Below are 17,821 nucleotides of genomic sequence, written 5' to 3'. Positions count from 1 at the left end.
CAAGACCACCAAGAAATAGAGAAAAAGAGAGTAAAAAAGACAAGGTTTCTGGTTTTTTTTTCAGTTGATTGCGCGCACATTTTCTTTCTTTCTTAAATTTGCGCTCGACCCCCATTGCCATTCACTATCCTTCGTAACAGAAAGGGGGCCGTAGCCGTGCCCCGGTTATCGCTCTTGCCGTCGTTTTCAGACGGTGCCTGGACGCATCAATTAACGCCGATACCTCCATCGCTCTATCGTGTTGCCGGGACACGTGAGTGATCTCGGCATGATCTCGAGTCGATTTTTAGAAAGAACAAACAGCAGCACAGATTCGCAAAGAAGGGATGGATAAATTAAAGAAAATAAAAACAGAGACGTAGTAATAAATGTAGTAAGGCAGCTCCTCTCACTACCTGACAAAGTGCAACACTGCGGTTCTCACTCTGTTCCGGGCAATTCCGCTTCCGGGCTTCCGGGCTTTCGAGACTAGACTTGGACCAGATACTTGGCCCTGCCGTTCTCGATCGGGTTAGTCGCTGCAAAGCTCACATGCTCGTTATCAAAGCACACACGACATACTACGGATTCCCATATCCGAGAACGAGATTAGCATCTCTAAATTCTCTTCCTATCTTTTTTTTTTTTTCTTTTTTTCCCTTTCATCTGTTGCGGCTCTTTCATCGGCGACGCACTCTCACGCACATCCACGCACCCATCAGACTGCCGACTACCATCACACGACGACGGGCAAGTAAGAAATTCACACACACGCGGGTTCAAACACAGTAATAGTTTCTCGAGTCTTAATTAAAATGTATATAAACGTAAATAAATTTATTTACAAAAATATAGATTTGTCATCTATCACTATTCGATTAAAACAAAATTCAGAAATATGATAAGCATATTAATGCTATAATAAACTGACGTTCGATTCTAAAAATAATTTTAGTAAATGATATATGATTTATTGATTATAGAAGCATTATAGAAGACACCTCGAGAAACTACGAATATTAGCAGCAAACAGACAGACGACATAAGCGATGTACATTAAAGATTATTATGGCGTTTAGGTGTATAAAAAGGTTTATACACACACAGATCAATACGTATGAATGCGCACGTATCAAGTACAAACAGGTACAGTATATACTATGAAGAGAGATGTAAAACAGGGAACACGACGTAGAATATCGTGATAAGGCGATTAAATATATCTTATGTTTAAAAAAAGAGAAAAAGAGAGAAATGCACAGGAGAACGTGCGTGTATGTGCGTATACATACATACGAAGGCCACAAACGCACTCAATGTGCGTCCACCTTCAAATCGCATATAGAAATATATATATAATATATATAAAACAGATATATATTAAAAATACACATATATATATATAAAAAGAGCTATATGTATATAAGATAAAATATTAAATACTCTTAATGTATATATATATATAAACATATGTATATGTATAAATATCGATATAAAAATATGTAAAAAGTATGTAAAAAGTTATATAAATATAATATAAAATTGTAGAAAAATGGGGGGCAGTATAAGGGGCTGAGGGTTGGCGATACAACTATAAATATAAGAAGAGTAAAAGCGAATAAGTGAGCATATATATATATATATATATATATATATATATATATATATATATATATAAGTATATGTAAAAAGGCAGAAAAAGATAGAGAGAGAATAATATAGATATATAAAAGGGAGATGTGGAAGACAGTGAAATCGTGAGGAAATTTGTAATCTGAAAGAAATTATTCCTTCGATCGAGGAAAGGGAGGGTTTCAGTCCGTCGGTCTCCAAAAGTGATAAGAGATATTGGTGTAATAGAGATAGAAAGAGAAAGAGAGAGAATATAAAGAGAGTAAAAAGCGCGGTTGTAATTATATTTTTTTCTGATCGATGGAGCATGGGGAGGGGCAACGTACCCGGTCGTGCTGCAAGCGCGCTGCGGCCGTCTCTTGTAAAACTCCACTTCGTCCACCGTCCATACGGCCCCTTTCACGTTTTCGACTCGCATGAAACATTTGTGGAGAGACAGGTTGTGTCGCACTGCGTTCTATACAAAATAATACACAGACTAAATAAGCAACGCAAAAAACGAACGAAGCCAACTCAATCACGGCCCCGGTGGTCGACGGGGAAGGGAAGAGGGGATATATAAGGATCACGGCCGTTCGTGACAGATCGTGGAACGCGTATGCGTGTATGATGGCTTTGTGTGTTACACAGGTGATGGAGAGTCCTCGACATCGGGTGACGATGACCGGCCATGCTGATGAGGCAAGGATGGATGATGATCGTGAGACTGAGACGCGAGGCAGAGTCGCTAAGTGAGAACGTGCGGTATTGTGCGTGTGCCGTATGATTTGTCAAGGTGCCAAGGTGTCAACGAGCAGCGTTGCGAATAATCTCGTCGAGTGCTCGAGCACAAAATACATACTTTATTTGGGTATGTAATGCGTGATGAATTTTGATTAAGATAAATCTTTTAATGTTTTCTGCGTATTGTATTAATATCTGTGCGCAAAAAATTTATATTAGATATAATAAAGATTAAATTAATAAAATATATATAAAAATAAAAATAAAATTTTTGTGTTCTCAACAAAAATATCAACATACGTATTTTTTAATATCTCACTGGTCAAAATTTATTTATAGACGATATTGATAAAAGTATAATAAGAAATAATAAAATTATTTTTTTTTTTTCCAGAAAGAGACAATTTTATAATTTTGATCTATATTCAATATCTTATATTATCTCCTTTAAATTGCAAATAAAGAACTTTATAGATGTCGATTTAGGAAGATCTATTCAAGACAACGCTGTTCTTAAGAACTCATGACAACCACCTTTGAAGATGTACCGGAAATATGTTTAAATAATATTTATAAACAGTTTTGTATAAATAAATTATATATAAATGTCTTTTATCATATATTATATATTCAAGTAATAAGATGTATTAGAGAGAGAGAGAGAAGAAATATTTTTTTAAAAACTGTTTCTCTATTTTGCTTATAAGATGCTTTTATTTATATTGTTCAATTGGTTATTTGAGAATAATATTCTATTTTCATTTTTTTTGTAATATAAAAATTAATTTAATAATTCTTTTTTGTCTTCAAAGATGGATGCAATGACCACTCAGCATCCTTGAGGAATGTAAGCAAAACTGCCACCTTAAACTGCGATTTGCATGGCAAATTTAACTTCTGCTATACGTTTTATTTTTTTCGGAATAGCATTGCATATAGCTTGTTTCAGAAATAATATTATGCAACTTAATAAATATTTGTAATAATATTATAAAAAAAAAATTTCTTCCTCAAGATATAAATAGCAGCACTAAGCAAATAAAAAAAATAATACAATTGTATAAATAATAAGTATAAAATAAGCAATGCATATCACTACATAAGTATAATAGTTGCTTTTTATTTATCTATCTAAAGGCTATTATTCAAAATCAGCACTACTAGTTTTATTATTTCAGAAGACTCGGGTATTTTTTTCAGATGGCAGCCAACGAGGACGGAAATCCGCAATGCGTGTGGCAGACATAAAACAATAATACAATAAATACAAAAAGTCTAATTAACCGATAATCAATAATAATTATAACGCGATATCCGCAATAACAATGAAAACAATGACGACGATGATGTTGATGTCAATGATGATGAGCGCTGTTAGCACAAAAGGAAATTGGCAATGAGATTGCGACGTTGAAACCCGCAAGAGGATATAACGAACCAAAATGATTAATCGAAAGAGATACGATTTGTGGCATTCCTTTATCGTTAATGCACAGCTAGTCATCTAAATCTAGGGGCAACGACAACAATTATTCATGCCGCAGGGCCGAATAAAATTAACAGGACTGTCCGCTGACGTATTAGCCGCCAAGATGTCGTCTTCAGCGTGTAGATCTCGATCTAGACTCTGCTCTGCTCTCCACCTGGTAAACCTGTTTTTGCGTCTTTATGTCTTCATGTACACATAACCATGCGAGGCGAAGCGTCATGGCAAACGTTGATTACTTTCACGCGCACTCACGCGCACACACGCAAAGAAAAACGCACGCGCGCAAACATTCTTTGCCAACAAGCGAATTGTCACGTCGGCTTACGAATTAATTATGAACCATCGGCACGTTATATTCCGTTGTTTATCCGAAAAATGATGTGGAATCTTGATTATATCCGCGACGTTTTAGTCGATGTTTTGGATTGAATAAATTATTACACATTTATCATCACTATAATTATTAGAAATGTCATTTCTATCAAAATTAAACAATTCATGAGATTTAGTAAACACATTTCTGCTATTATTTAATAAGTTTTTATAGATACAAAAACATTAATTCCACTAGCATTTTATATATTTTATATACATTTTTTTTCAGATTGCATTAACAGCAGATTTATTTCGATCAATGAAATAAATTGACAATGTATGCCTATAAAAATATATATTATTGATGCGATAATTGCAATAATTTTTATTCTTCATTTAAATGCATACTGTTATTTTAATACGCGATGCGTTATCGAGTGGTTTAGACAAAAAAAAAATAAGAAAGAATATAATGATAGATGGCTCATAATAACTCGTAATATGTCATATTTCATATGTTACCAGTTCTTCTTCCTATTCAAGAAAGCAATACAACTATCATTACCAACTGCTCTGCCCGGTACGTCACTTAGCCTGTTAATTCAAATCAATATATATAATTATCCGATATTTTCGAAAGTTTATACCCTTTCTAGTTAAGCGCATTCAGCTTAACCAGTTCGTAAATGCAAATTATTTTATTCTTGCGACTCCCTTTGCACAAGTAGATTCACATTAAATGCATCCAGTTAAAGAAGAGTTATTTCCATTTTATCGCTATTAAATGATTATATTTAACATATATATCGCGGTGTTTTTAATATAATATAAAATATATACTAAAATTGCTACAAAAAACAAAAAAAAAAAAAGAATTTTTACTGAGATATTTTATATCTTGTATAAATAAGTAACTATAAAAATAAAAAAATAAAAAATATATTTTGAATATCTTCATCATCAAATTAAAAGCTATTATTCATTTGCTTATCTTTTTTTTCATTTTAAGACAATTGTAATTAAATTATTATAAGATATACCTTCCACGTTGCTGCGTTGCGCCGGAAGTAGCAGAATGTATTTTGGAACCAGTTGTAAATTTCATTGAGCGTCAGCTGCTTCTCGGGAGATTCAATGATGGACTATGAAAAGAGCAATATTAGAATTATATCAACTTTTTCGACTACTATTGAAAGTAAATTTCACAATCAAGGTATTTAAATAAAATTACAAATAAGGAATTTTTTATATGCAATATCATTACATCGATAAAATTTTCGCGTTTGCATTCCGATGTAATATAATAATTCAAAAAAATATTGTAATTCAAATAAAATATAAGATAAATCAAATACAATAAATAATAAAATATATTTTATATTGCACTTAGATAATTACAAAACATAATGAGTTTTAAAATATTTTTAAAACCTTATTAAATTATAATAATATTGAATGTTATGTTTACAATAAAAAAACTGGAAATTAATTTTTAATGTATTTAAAAAATTGTAATGTATTTAATGTATTTAAGAAATTACTGAAATAATGAGATATATAATATGGTGCATATATTTTATATTGTTATAGGAAATCCCGCAATAATTCCAATAATGTTAATACAATGTTAATACAATGTGATTAATACAATGTGATGGGAAAATGTGATATCCGGAGAATCCTTTGGTAATTTTATTAGCCACTCACCTGCCGAATTAAGGATGCATACGTGAATGGTGGTCTGACATCTGCATTCTTGTAGAATTCCCTATTTCGTTGAATTTCTGAAACCGGATGCAATAAAATTTCATTTACCCTATATATTATTAAAATTGGTGGTAAAGGAGAGCTTTAATATTCTTATTATCAATAATTATATCGTGATTATTTCTTTACGAAAAAAGATTGAAACATGGAATCACAACAAACAAACAAAGCCGTTGTGCCGATCATATAAAATTATAATAAAAATCTCATTTTTAAACGCCAAATAAACTAAACTGCATGTATCATTTATTTCTTGCTCTAAACTGCTTTTTTAATACAATTTAAAATTTTTTTAGCAATAAATTTTTAGAGAAAATCTGAACTAATTATCACAAATCAATTTGAAATTATATGTAAAGTATATCGATGTTAATAAGAAAGACATAAGATAATTTTTATAAAATAATAATAATTTTCGGAATTTTAAAAATATTTATAAAAGCATGCTTTTATAAGAAAAAAAGTTTTACATAATGTCAGAAAAAGGCAATCCAAATTAAAATTTCCCATAATTTTTTCAATATGCAATCATTTTGTTGACGATTGTAAATTGAATGTGTATTATAATATTAATTTCTATTTTTGTATTGAAATTTGCATCAATAATAAAACGTGCATACATTTGCTAAAAATAAAAATGGTATAAATATATGGATCGCCTTTTTCGCGCGTAAAAAAAGCAATTAAAAAATTATAAAGTATGATCAATCAATCTAGTCCCAAATATTTGCATGGAATTTTGGAATATTCATAATTTCAATTGTCTTAGAAATTATCAGCAAAATTAGAAAAATGCGATGCTACGGAGATGCAAAGATGAAGATAAAGGAGAGAGGTGAGCTCTCATGCAGGGTACACATCTTTCCACAAGAAAATCTTAAAGCTACAAAAGAGGGAGCGTGGAAAGTAGGTTGACAGTACCTTGTTGGACGTCAAGGCCAGCACGCTCCAGCATGTAGGGCAGCCCTACACGGTGGGGAGGGCGGGCAGCACAAGAAATAAGGAAACAACAAAAGCATCAATAAGAAAGAGGTTCAAACTGGCGGATGTAAGAATTTATTTTTTATCTTATCTCATTTTTCTCATCGCATAAAATTCCTTGCATCTCTCTCTATACCTATACTCATCCTACATGGCCAACAAGGTGTCGAACACTGTCGCATCACGTGACACAGTCGCTACCATAAGTAATCTGTGCGTGTGGTACAATTTACGACAGGAAAAGGCACGAGATCAAGAGAGGACCGTAAAGAGCACTTGCTACAGGATCGGTATTTTTCATTTTATTTCGTCGGAGTGAGAATGAATCTGCGACGAACTTTGAAATACCAAAAGTAGATAATTCATGTAATGAATTTATTATACGTAGAATTAAAAAAATTTCGTACATTTCTCATACAATTATATTATTTACACAAAAGACAATTAGACAAATTAAGAAATGTTTTCAACATTTAATATTGTATTTTTCTTTTTATCTTTTACGTTTTTTTTTTCGAATTAATAATATTTATTAATATGTTTAAATGTCATAGCAATATAATCTTTGCTAAACATATGTTTATATAGTGTATTTTTAGTAATTTGTTTTAGTATAATATAATTTCTCTTATTAATAATTTAATAAGAATTTTATACATTATAAATGAAAAATTTTTCATGAGATGGTATTTCGAAGCTCGCATCACTCCGAGTATGATCTTGTGTTATCGTTACCTTCGTTAATATCTAATCCAGATCTATCGACGGATACTCTGCGCCTTACAGTGCCCTCGTCATACAGTCCTACGAATAGTATTCAATTTCTGAATTGTCATTTCTTTTATTTCACCTTTCTTTGAGACGATATTAATCCACTTCCAAGGTCTTATCGTATGCATTTCAAATATAAAGTTATATGTTCGGAAAATGGTTACGTCGAAAATATTTTAACTAGAAATTATTTGCAGTGTATATTATACGTAGTATATAATATGACTGTAATACATATAATACGTACCTATAAATAAACAAAATATGAACCATAAACAAAACGTTATATTTAAAAAAAAAACATTTAATTAAGAATATATTGATATCATTAAATTCTAATTAATAATTCTTATTAATATAACTGTATGTATATATATATAAATATATGTATATATATAAATATACCTCGTAAATATATATTATATTAAATAATAACATTATTTGACAAAAAAAAAGTGTGATATTATATATGTCTCCGGATATTACCTAGTTAAATTTGAAAATTTGATCAATAAAATATTAGAGAAACTTATTTTTTCAAAGTTCATATTTTTCTTAAAAGCTTTACGTCAATCTTTATTACTAATCATAAGTGGCTAATAAAATGTACTATATTTTATGTGTTAATATTTAAGCATACTAATTATGTGTTTAAATATAAATTTTATCTTCTCATTAATAAGGAGAGATAATTTTTAATCAACCATTTTCCTTGAAACAGATAAAATGGAAGAGCTTTTGCAAAATGGATTTTGGTACAACAAAATTGATGTTGGTAACGCAAAATATGCGATTCTGATCCCTATTAGCCCTAATATTCGCAGACTCTATCTCTAATCTCACCTCTTATTGTTAGACGACATCGTTGAAGATTAAGAGATGAAAAGACGACCTTACCTCCTGCCAAAGAAAGAGCTGATTTGTCGCTGATACGCCGTCTAATTGGACCAGCCATGCTTGGCATGCTGCCGGGCATATTGGGCATCGGCGGTAAACCGGACATGTTAGGTATGGTCGGAAGTGGCGGTATCGGAGCACCGCCAGCCGATGGGGGTAGTTGACCACCGCCGGGTGACCTCACAGCGGACACCAGAGCGGACATGGATACCGGTGATACCTGAGAGACCCCGAAGTTAGGTGGCGGCTGACTCATCAGCGCAGTGGAAAAATTCAACTTTGGTAAATTCGAGCCCGTCTGAAACAAAGTTTACAAAATGGAAAATAAGCAGGGAAGAGCGATAATGTAAGTATAAGCAGTGTATGAATTTTAATCGATTTAAGGGTTCATAGATATCGATTAGATATCTCCTCAGTATTATAATGACTCGCGAGTCGCAGCTAATTTGACCTTTTGTTCAATTATAGGCGTTAAATTAAGAATCATTCTAATTAAAAGAATAAAATCTTTAAAAATTTGTTTTCATTAATTTCACGATAATATACATATTTGAAGCGTTGTGCAATGCAAATATCTTATTATCACAATGATGTACAAACTTTACGATGTATATAAACTGTACGAGGAATCCGATCTTCTCGTAACGCTATCACTCACACAGTCGCGTTAAAATAATTAAACCGTCGGGCGTTGTCGCTGGCGGAGGGCTAATGCGATATTGGTATTCTCCGACTGCCCAACTTGTTAGGGGTTTTAATTAAGGCGATATAAAATCACCGCGGCTCCGATGAATTATTAATGCAAACTTTATGTATAAATTAGCACTCGACTCGGCGGCGCGTTAAAACTGAAACTCGCGTTGTTGTTAGCGGGCCCGCGAGGAGATCGTAAAATCTTCCAACGAGCTGGTCTGTCGTGAAAATTCGGCTTTACGATCTTGTAGTGGTGCCACAGTCGAGAAAGTTTACGCGTCGCAGCCGAATCGTTTTTCCGGATTCGGCTTTCAATATCCATTCTAAAGCGTACTCTTAAGTGTATTATAATTGCGGCTTTAATTAAGCAAAAACTTTGTGTTGTTTTAAATATCATAACGTTATAATAATTGATTTTCGTGATAAAACAAATTCGCGATAAAACAAATAAAAAGATTATTATAGCTCTCAATGACAATTAATGTAATCTTAAAAATATTATGTAAGTATATAAAAATATATAACAGCAGTATTTAGAAATTATTAACAATCGTTTAGTTATTTGCAATACTCGGAATAAAATTAATTCGGCATTAATTTTGAAAATTAATAATAAATCGAAGACATTGAATATTTATCAAATCTATTATATTTCAATTTCAAATATGTTTTCTTAAAAATTTAGATTGTTGCAGAAGAAATTGGTGTTTTAGTTATTATTGCACATTTATTCATTGTTGTAATAAATAATTCTAAAAAGAGAAAAATATATTAAATTATGATTATAAAATTATATAGTAAAACTTACCGATGATTCGGATGATTTTGGTGGTTCCGGAGAAGCCATCTGTTTCGCCATATGTAGATGATGCATCATAGCGCCTAATCGATCTCGTTCTTTTTGCAATTGAATTTCTAGCTGTGATACTACTTGCATCTGAACCCTGGCTTGCGCTGTCGATCGGTCGTCCAACGTGTGCTCTGTATTTAAGTGTCTGCAAAATTTTTTTCTAATCAATTACAGCGTATTGTTAGTATTCATAATACGTTGCGCTTTTAAAATTGATAACATTGACAATCATCATAAATACCACAATACTAGGTATATACAAAAGAAGAACTAACAAAGCAAATATAAAATGCTCACAATACATATTTTAACATTCTTATCATTTATCAATCTTTCTGTTAAATTGGATTAAATGATAAAAGAGACATGATCGCGATAAAAGCGTATATAAATTTGAATTAAAATAAATTAATTAAATTAAGTATCGTTACATTTATATTTAATACATATTTTATTTCAAGTTATATTATATTTTAGCGTAATCTATCTCTCATCTCGTGTCGCGTATATGAAAATTTGAATAATCTTTAAGACGATTTAATTTTGGGATATTTGATTGAAAATTATATGATATTTTTATAGCAGCTTATATATTTATCGAGAAAATGGAAAAGCAATGAAGATATAGCCGCGCAATTATCTTGCAAGAGCTGCGAACAAATTCTTCCGTCAGAAAGCCACGAAAAATCCCGGACACGTAACGCTTCCATTCTCCAGCCACAAGGGACCCGTTCCCTCACCGCCCCAGGAGATGGCAGGACAGAAAATTAAGCTTCGCCGCGTCGTAGGGAAAGGGATGGGGGTGCCAACACCGCCAACAAGATTCCGTATTTAAGAATTTCCGTAATCCTTCTTCGTCGACGAAACGGACGGCTGTATCGACGAGGGTGAGGAGAATGGTGAGGAGTGAGTTGGTCGGTTAAGAACGAAGATGCGGGAAGGTCGAGGGAGCTTGAACGGACGAACTGGTGAGAGAGGGAGGGGGGAGGGGAGGGGGGCTGGAGAAAGGGATTAGACTGAGGGGCATAACGATGCGGTCGAATGTCGTGAATATTAATGAGACAAAGGTAATTAGCGTTTTTTTTTTTAAACTAACGGCTTGTTTGAGGGAGTTTGCACCGACGAACTACGTGATTACGAAAGATCCCTCGGCGGGATGGAGCTACGGATGGAGCTTGCGGTTGCGGCTCGAAGCCGATGGGCGAAAGCGTCTGATGTCAATGAGATACGCTGACGCGAGCGATTTTTCTACACTTTTTTTTTGCCCCATCCTTCCCAATTTAATTGCTGACTTTATTCCGCCCGTTTCTTCAATCTTTTATATTCGAAGCACTGAGCTTCTTTCATGCATTTACCTGTTTGCTTGGAAACAGCTTGCTTTGCTAAAATATATTAAATCAGGAACGACAAAAACATTCTAATTTGATTCAACACAAATGATAAATGTTTCCGTTTCACTGATTTAAATATAAATAACGATACATTTCTTTATGAATTTATTTGTTAATGAGAAATGTGTTAATGTTGCGCTGATAAAGATTTGTTGCAAAGTAGTCAGATTAAAAATCAAATTTGCATCAGATATTTACAAAATATTTATATAACAGTGTGTGATTTTTAAATGTCGAAAAAATACAATTAAAACAGATCATATATAAAAAATTGGTTAGTAGAACTCACTTAAGGAATGCTTGATAGTCTTCACAAATTACTTCACAGCCTGGCCACTTGCAAACCCCATGGCCATAGAGGGGGTGAACTTTATCATTGCAGGAGGCGTCCAACGGTTTCTCATCCATTGGCGTTGTGCCATTCACCTCGGATCGCCGGCTCGAAGCTATCGAATTCAGAATGCCTGCGATAGTTCGGCAAACGAACGTCGCAAAAGTAAAACATATAAGCAAGGAGAAATTGGAGTACAAAAATGTGTGAAAATCGAGACCAACTGAGAAGCGTAAACTTATTGTTTTACCATTCAATCCGGAGTTGGATTTCGGCACGCTGGAATTTTGGTGGGATTCCGGGGTATCCGATGGCTCTGATTTCCATGACGATAGATTATCATTTGGTGGCAAACCTGTTTGAAATTTAAGAAAAAAAAACTATTTGAAGAACTGATTAAGCAAGAAGATTAATCAATGTTTTTTTTTTTTTAATTTGCATGGAAATATTTCTATCATTAAATTTAATTTTTTAGAAATATAATATATAATAATATTCTTTCTCGGATTACGGCATTTGATTTAAATAATGCCGTACATTATAGATATCTAAACAAGTATAAAAATAATATTTATAATGATGTTTGGCGCGTATCTCGAAGCAGTCACGTGTGAAGCAAACATGCGTGCGGATGAGAGACGAAGCTACGCGCCAGACGAGGAGGCATACGAGGAATATAAAAATCCGGACATGCGAGATGGAATGGTAAGACTGAATGAACAGATAGTTATATTCGAGAGATAAAGAAAACAGAAATGAGACAAAGTGATCAAATGGAATAAGAGTCAAGGATGGTGGGCAAGTTTGTTTCACACGTGAACTATCGAATTTTCAAATTAACCGTGATATATCACAGTTGCTATTTTACAAACAATCCTTTCTACATTTTATTTATATACAATGTATATATATATATATATATATATATATATATATATATATATATACACGCGTTAGAAAGAAAAATCGCCGAAGCGAGTAAATCGACGTAATCGAAACACTTCTACGTAGAAAGCTTTGCCCAGGGTGAAATGGAAAGCAAGAAGGGGAGACAGTGAGAATGTGTGGAAGCAAAAGAGAGGAAGTGAGAATTGAAAGATATCAAGAGGGGAAGAAGAGATAGAGAGATGCGTATAGGCACAAAAGGATTTAATAGAAAAGAGGATCGTTTTAGTTTAAACCAAGGAGATGCCTCCAACATCAAAGCTTACCTTCGAATTCGTCTTTGCACACGTGCTGCCGATCACACGTGACTCCTACAGTAGCGTGTTATACGTCGCTGCAAATACATGCGTGTGTTTTGTTGGGACATGTGACCGATGGTCTTTGTGATGCTTACGCGAATTCTATCAGTGCGATGCATCCGTGTTAGAATATATAAAAGCGTGATAACGATACGCGACCTAAATATATGCATTTGCATAATTTCTTCATCACATGAGCATATATTAATAAAAACCTCACCTTCCTTATGATTGATTGTGACATATATACTGACGCTGGGTATGAGTGTATGTTCAAGACATTAAAAAAATTATCAATAAATATTATTTCTAACAAAGTTGTTTATGTTTTCGTAATGTGTGTAAATTCCCTAAATTGGAAAATAAGAAAATATCTTAAATCAACTCTTTAGAATAATTTTTTGCATTTCATATATATAAACTGTTCATAAAATTTTATTAAGAAAGACGAAACTTTATAGTAAAAAAAAAAAATTACAAATTAATTTACTTTAGCTCTAAATGCATTATATATATATATTATTTCTTATAGTTTTATTCAATACAGCTACTGATTAAGATATAATAAAATAATATAATATATTTATTAATATTAAAAAAATTTTTTAATACATTACATTTTTCTCGTAAAATCATCTCATATATTTGCAAAATTCTCTTTTAATATTAGTAACACTTAAATCTGTTTGGCTACTAAATATCCGAAAATCTTTATCAAGCATTTCAATTTCAGTATATAAATACCTGAAGAAGGATTGTGGCCTTGAAGACTCAGCCCTTGTTGCAACAAATATTGCCTCTGTGTTATTTGTAATTGCTGTATTAACTGCTGCTGTTGAATCGCTAGTTGTTGGAGAGGCGCCGATGCCTTCTTCTTGTCTGCTGTTTGCAATAAATGCGTCTGCTGAAATAAATTCAGCTGCAACTGTTCTTGCAGTTGCTGCATCCCTTGCTCCAATTGTTTTTTATTGAGTTCCGCAAGTTGATGCTGATGCTGAAATAAAATAGATTCCGCTTTGTCCAAATATCTCGTTGTAAAGTATTATATTAATTACAGCAAGTGTCATATAAATTTTTCATAGAATATAAATTCTCAAAGGTTAAAAGATCGAAACAATTAATTATGAATCAAACGGTATCGTCGGCGGTTTATTATTAAATGTCAGGAAAGTGAACATTTCACTTCAGCCAAATTAGTTGGCCGGAATAAGGAAAGAAAAGGAAAAAAGGGCGAAGGCGGCACTTGCGTCTTGGAATGATGAATAAATCACGGGCGCAGATAATTCGCGGCACCAAGGGGCCAAGAAGATAGAGGGCAGTTGATGGGCACCTCGAAGACAAACAACGAGACGCAACGGCTGATGGCGATGCTTAATTGCTTACCTCATCCTCTAGAACAACCCCCTCCGCCTATTTCATTTCTCAGTCTCTGGTACGCCTCGAGGATATTTTAAAACAAACTTCGAGGTACACGCTCTTTTTATCATATTACTATAAACTGCACGATTAATGAACGCAAGAACACGTTCTCGCTAATAAGCATCTTTCGTATATTAAGCGACGTATGATTTTTTTATATATATTTCACATTTGTTTTACATTTCATGCACCTTTCTTCCGTAATTATGAATTCTGACGATAATAAAAAGATGTCCAAGTAAATTTTTAATTTGCAAGTTCCAATTTGTTAATCAAATTTTATACAAACAGTAACCTTATGGGTTTATTAATTCATCTTTCGATAATTATTGAGCAAAATATAATAAACATGTCTAACTCAAAGTCTCACACATTTTCTTCTTTGAAGAATAGTTTCTGCTACTAAAGCACATGGGGCGATATAAAAAATATTTGTTGTCGGGTGTGTAGATATTTTTGAAAAAGAATATCCGAGTGCTTATTGGATCGTAGGCGCCAGGATAACATTGAGGCTAGATAGCAAAAGTGGTTCGTGCGACGTGTATTGTTATTGTAACGATATAGAAGGGACTACCTGTTTACACAGACCGTATCAACCTTCTCGCTACAGCATCGAAGTTCCCGGCAATTCTGTCGACCACGAATTGCGCGTACACCGAAATTCAAAACCTCTTTCAAGATTTGCTTTCTCACAAAAGTGTCTCTTGTGTTTCCATTTCGTTTATTTATCAAGAATCAAGAATTTAATTTAAAATTTGTCCATTACGATGATTGCAGTGCCTCATAGTCTATTATAAAGCTTCCTTTCTTTTGAATATAAATTTTCTTTAATATGAAAAAAAGATTAAAAATTTCACTTACGTTTTTTAAAGAAGAAAAGTAGCCAAAACGTTCTTGGTTAGATGCATGATCGGAAGATGAATCCTGCAATTGAACAATATTTAAATAAAGTAATAGTAATATGAAGATGGAAGATGTAAAAAAGTGAACGCAAAGATTTTGTAAATTGCAAAATTATATGACAAAAGTTGATTTAAGATTAATCGTAACGTCGACATTTTATGATTTTAAAAAATTGTAAAAATTATAGCGCGCATTATAGTAGAATAAAATTAAAGATTTTTTTTTTATAAAAAATACGACATAAAAAATAAAAGAGATACTGACCTGATGATGCTGTTGTTGTTGTTGTTGCATGTACAACGTGTGCTGCTGCATAAAGGATTGCAACTGCGTAGGGCTGAGTATGTGTTGTTGCAGCAGCTGTTGCATTTGATGGAGGCCGCTCGCCGAGCTGAGCATCATCTGCGAAGGAGTCTGTGACGGCGGTGCCCCTGGCGGGCCACCGGGTGGCGGGCCCTGGGAAGGATTTGGCGGTGAACTTCTCTGTGGGGCTTGCGGGCTCTGATGCGGACTAGGTTGGGGCCCTGGCGCCCCCGAGCTGGGCTGTTGCGACTGCTGCGTGATAATTGGCTGCTTTTGCTGGGTCATGGGTGCTGCTGTCACTACGTGTCCGGCGGGACTGAGCTTCCCATTGCTTTGATACTCGATACTAAGATCCTGCTGCTGCTGCTGCTGCTGTTGATCAGCAGCCCCGTTGCCGCCGCCGGTCTCCGCAATGTTACCCCTGCCGGAGTCACGATTGCGAGTCGTAGACAGGCGATCCCTGTCGCGACAATCGCGATCCCGCGACGAGAAGACGCTGTCGCGAGATTGTTGTTGTTGCTGTTTCAGGGCTGCAAACAGCGAAGTAGCCTGAAATACGAAAGCGGAGATCGAGAGCTCGATCAAAGGCTGTTGCGAGCTGTCTCGTGGAGAGATCACACTTTATCGTAAAACGTCGGCAAGGAATTACATTTTGAACATTCAGATTTAAATCGGTATTTACGCAGCGACAAATTTCGAGATAAGGAACGAGGGTTAAATATGAAAGATAGCACAACGCAGAATAGCGGGGAGCTAAGAGTGGCTCCGGGCGGAATATTCATGATATAAATGCCACGTAATGTACATGCGTTAAACTTCTACCGTATTTTGAACAATATTGATCTTATCTAATGGTATTCGAGCGGGCCAGCTCTCGGCTCCGTCATCATTGGCTGGCTCGGAGGAAAACTCGCTGTTGTCTGAATGACGTTGGTTCGAGTCTCCTCGGCTGTTTACACAGCGGGATTTGTTTTATTAAGTTCTATCATCAAGCAGATTGTCGAGTGTAAAGGCGGAACCGAGCACTCAGCTTCTCTTCCGCTCGTTTCTTGCTGCGAGGGTACGATCGAGGGTCGAAACTTTCGAGCGCATTCCTGATGTTTCGATAAGTTCTTCATTATTATATTATTGTTTGATATAATGGAACGGCATTAGAGATATGACGTTCTCTAATAAATTTATTAACTTATTAAAATAATAATTACCTTAATAAAATGTATCATATACCGTAGAAATAACTTAATATTACAGACTCTTGTGTTTTTATCAAATTTTTGTAATAAAAAAATAATTATTATAAAATAATTATTCTTATAAAAGATTCGCATAAATTAAATTTTAAAATTTCGGCAATCACGTTGCACGTGTATTTACAAATTTTTCATAAAATAAATCATTTATATTGTCTCTTATATGAGATGTCAAATTACATAACATTTATCAATTTATTTTTATCAAGATAAATATTTTAAAATAGGTGGAAATATCGCAAACTATAATAAAATTGGTACGTAAGCTACTTATTATTATATGTATGTGTATATACATATATGTAACAATTCATTAGAGCGATATTTATATATATATATATATATATATATATATATATATATATATATATAATTATTTGTTCTTGTAAACATTTATTTTAAGCATATGTTATATCACGTACAATAGCAAGTAAAGTGATGTACAAGACACGTTCAGTTAAAAATATTTCCAATTCGAATGCCCATTGGCCTCGCACTTCGTGCCTTCGTCGGAGAACCGAATTGCATAACAAACAATCGTCACGCAACAAAGTAATTACTACAAACACACGTGTCTCGGGACGCATTGCTTGTGCAAATATTTATCAATCCAAAGATCCAACAGCAAAACACTTTGTCGAAGACAAGCGCGTATGCGTTTTCCGATGTATTTATCCCGCAAAAATATTCCCTCGCTTTTTTGCGTCTTTACGCAGTAAAACTTTTGTCATATCTAACATCACTAAAATATCAAAAGTACCGACTCCTTTAATTATATTTTAATCACTAAAAAAGTTTATAAAATGTGTATACAATGCGTACACTCATAAATGTATTTATAATGTGAAGTCATATTGATAATTACATATGTCAATTTAAAAAA

The 17,821-nt window shown here is 33.7% G+C and overlaps 1 protein-coding gene and 1 long non-coding RNA gene across 23 annotated transcripts in view; one reads left to right on the top strand and one right to left on the bottom strand.

Annotated features, from left to right (window-relative positions):
• LOC126855291 (forkhead box protein P1-like) overlaps positions 1 to 17,821 on the bottom strand; it is a 309,110-nt gene that overhangs the window by 11,164 nt on the left and 280,125 nt on the right. For 19 of the 22 annotated variants that reach the window (XM_050602783.1, XM_050602800.1, XM_050602782.1 and 16 more), the window contains 10 exons: positions 15,650 to 16,237; positions 15,344 to 15,406; positions 13,808 to 14,057; positions 12,070 to 12,174; positions 11,778 to 11,952; positions 10,056 to 10,242; positions 8,555 to 8,852; positions 7,622 to 7,690; positions 5,846 to 5,922; positions 5,179 to 5,280 (listed from right to left, as the gene is read on the bottom strand). In XM_050602783.1, the coding sequence (XP_050458740.1) occupies positions 5,179 to 5,280; positions 5,846 to 5,922; positions 7,622 to 7,690; positions 8,555 to 8,852; positions 10,056 to 10,242; positions 11,778 to 11,952; positions 12,070 to 12,174; positions 13,808 to 14,057; positions 15,344 to 15,406; positions 15,650 to 16,237 (1,914 nt within the window). Of the gene's footprint in view, positions 1 to 1,937; positions 2,069 to 5,178; positions 5,281 to 5,845; positions 5,923 to 7,621; positions 7,691 to 8,554; positions 8,853 to 10,055; positions 10,243 to 11,777; positions 11,953 to 12,069; positions 12,175 to 13,807; positions 14,058 to 15,343; positions 15,407 to 15,649; positions 16,238 to 17,821 lie in introns of all 22 variants that reach the window. The other 3 variants (XM_050602786.1, XM_050602787.1, XM_050602788.1) reach the window with 2 other exon arrangements.
• Positions 52 to 4,327, top strand: LOC126855327 (uncharacterized). Its single transcript, XR_007688220.1, has 3 exons — positions 52 to 510; positions 2,242 to 2,461; positions 3,535 to 4,327. It is a non-coding gene; the product is annotated as an uncharacterized LOC126855327 (long non-coding RNA).

Source organism: Cataglyphis hispanica, chromosome 15, assembly GCF_021464435.1.
Source record: "Cataglyphis hispanica isolate Lineage 1 chromosome 15, ULB_Chis1_1.0, whole genome shotgun sequence".
Lineage (NCBI taxonomy): Eukaryota > Metazoa > Arthropoda > Insecta > Hymenoptera > Formicidae > Cataglyphis > Cataglyphis hispanica.
The sequence above is the reverse complement of the archived record's forward strand: the minus strand, read 5'-3'. Positions and strand labels throughout refer to the sequence as shown.